Source organism: Triticum urartu, chromosome 7A, assembly GCF_056163025.1.
Source record: "Triticum urartu cultivar PI428250 chromosome 7A, HENAU_Tu73, whole genome shotgun sequence".
NCBI classification, from domain to species: Eukaryota; Viridiplantae; Streptophyta; class Magnoliopsida; order Poales; family Poaceae; genus Triticum; species Triticum urartu.
Genome location: NC_141879.1, coordinates 154970946 through 154972872, shown reverse-complemented (window position 1 = coordinate 154972872; position 1927 = coordinate 154970946). Strand labels below are relative to the sequence as shown.

General features: G+C 49.5%; 1 protein-coding gene across 1 annotated transcript; it reads left to right on the top strand.

The window, feature by feature from the left end:
* Window positions 1-842, top strand: LOC147958714 (uncharacterized). The gene is made up of 2 exons (XM_087532258.1): window positions 1-442; window positions 739-842. The coding sequence occupies exons 1-2, from the start codon at window positions 1-3 to the stop codon at window positions 840-842; spliced, it is 546 nt and encodes a 181-aa protein (XP_087388384.1).
* Window positions 843-1927: the final 1085 nt, after the last annotated feature.

The following is a 1927-nucleotide window of genomic DNA, read 5'->3' as shown; positions in this document are numbered from 1 at the left end:
ATGGACAGTGGAGACGAGTTTTTCTACCATCACTTCCTTTGTTCATCGGACGATTCGTCGTCGAATGCTGACGATCTTGTGGTGGCTGCACTGGTTGTTCACGACCATATTCAACGGCAGCTTCCTCGGTACAAGGGGTCAGTCCCTGGCCGTGCTCCCAACCTGAACCGCAACAGGGAGAGAGGCCACGCCCTGCTCTATGCAGATTACTTTGCCAACACCCCGCTCTTCAGGCCGGATAAAATTCGTCGCCATTTTCGTATGGCCAGGCATGTGTTCAATCGTATCCGAGAGGGAGTGGTTGCTCATGACCCATACTTCGAGTGCAAGACGGATGCCCTTGGCAAGCTTGGATTCTCCTCCTACCAGAAATGCACCGCGGCCATCCGCATGCTTGCATATGGAATTCCAGGCGATCTGGTGGATGAGTATGTGCGTATGAGTGAGACAACATGTCTGATGTCAATGTACAAGTTTTGCCAGGCTGTGATCGAGGTCTTTGGCCCAGAGTACTTGAGGCAGCCAACTGCCGCTGATACAGAGAGATTGTTGGGACCAACGCAGCTAGAGGCTTTCTAGGTATGCTTGGCAGCATAGATTGTATGCACTGGGAGTGGAAGAACTGTCCATTTGCTTGGCAGGGCCAGTACAAGGGGCATGTTAACGGGTGCACTGTCATATTAGAAGCGGTGGCATCACAAGATCTTTGGATATGACATTCTTTCTTCGGCATGGCAGGTTCTCACAATGATATCAACGTGCTGCAGCGTTCTCCAGTCTTCGCGAGGCTTGCAGAAGGCCACTCCCCACCTGTCAACTTTGAGATCAACGGCCACCATTAGAACAAGGGATATTATCTAGCAGATGGTATATATCCTCAGTGGTCAACTTTTGTGAAGACAATCTTGAAACCTCAAGGTGAGAAGAGAAAGAGATTTGCCCAAATGCAAGAGAGTGTTAGAAAGGATGTGGAACGTGCTTTTGGTGTGCTTCAATCCCGGTGGGGTATCGTTCGAAACCCTGCACTGTCATGGGATGAAAGGAAGCTTTGGGAGGTGATGACTGCTTGTGTGATCATGCACAACATGATCGTCGAGGACGAGCGTGATGAGAGTATCTTCGACCAAGGATTTGATTATCAAGGTGAAAATATTGAGCCCCTGCACTAAGACCCGGCCACATTTGAACAGTTTGCCCAATTCCACCGTGAGATGCGTGATTGGCACACTCATGTGAATCTTCAAAATGACTTGGTTGAGCACGTGTGGAATCACGTTGGCAACGAATAGATGTATTTTTCCATTTTATGTTCAGTCAAGACAATTTCGATTTGGTTGTAAAACTATTTTATTAAAGACAATTTCAATTGAGTTGTAAAACTATTTTAATTTTTAGACAAATATTTGGGTTCGAAACTAGTTTTAATGTAAATTTGGGCAATTCTTGACCCTGACGGACAAGATGGGACAAAAGGATGCGGCCACGCGCTGGGCGCACGACCACCGCATCCCAGGACAGGCCCGGACACGATCCCAAATCCTTACCCAAAAGGACAAAAACAGGACAAAACGGACGTCCGTTTAGGATCGCGCGGTGGAGTTGGCCTTACAGCGGCAGCTCCGGCGCTCCACGTATCTGGCGGAAGCATGGCTTGGGATGGCTAGATCAGCACCATGTGCGCTCGTGACGCGGTCATCTTCATCGATAGGATCACGGGAGCTTGAAACGCATCTGTTGCTCCTCTGCGTCTTGTGTTGTGACTTCCTTCGATGCATCCAACATGGGAGCACACCCATGCTAGGGTCGTTGCTCCACGGGTACATCTTTGATGTTGGTGCGTCGTGCTCATGGTGGTCCTCCGCTCAGGCTCGGTCGTGAATCTGGTCAGTATGCTGCTATGTGGTTGTGGGATGGACCGGTTATCTGA

Bases quoted from the DNA above. Each gene is read 5' to 3' on its own strand.
- LOC147958714 (XM_087532258.1), top strand. From the start codon at position 1: ATGGACAGTGGAGACGAGTTTTTCTACCATCACTTCCTTTGTTCATCG. The intron at 443-738 runs GTGAGACAACAT...TCGGCATGGCAG, and splicing joins GGATGAGTATGTGCGTATGA to GTTCTCACAATGATATCAAC.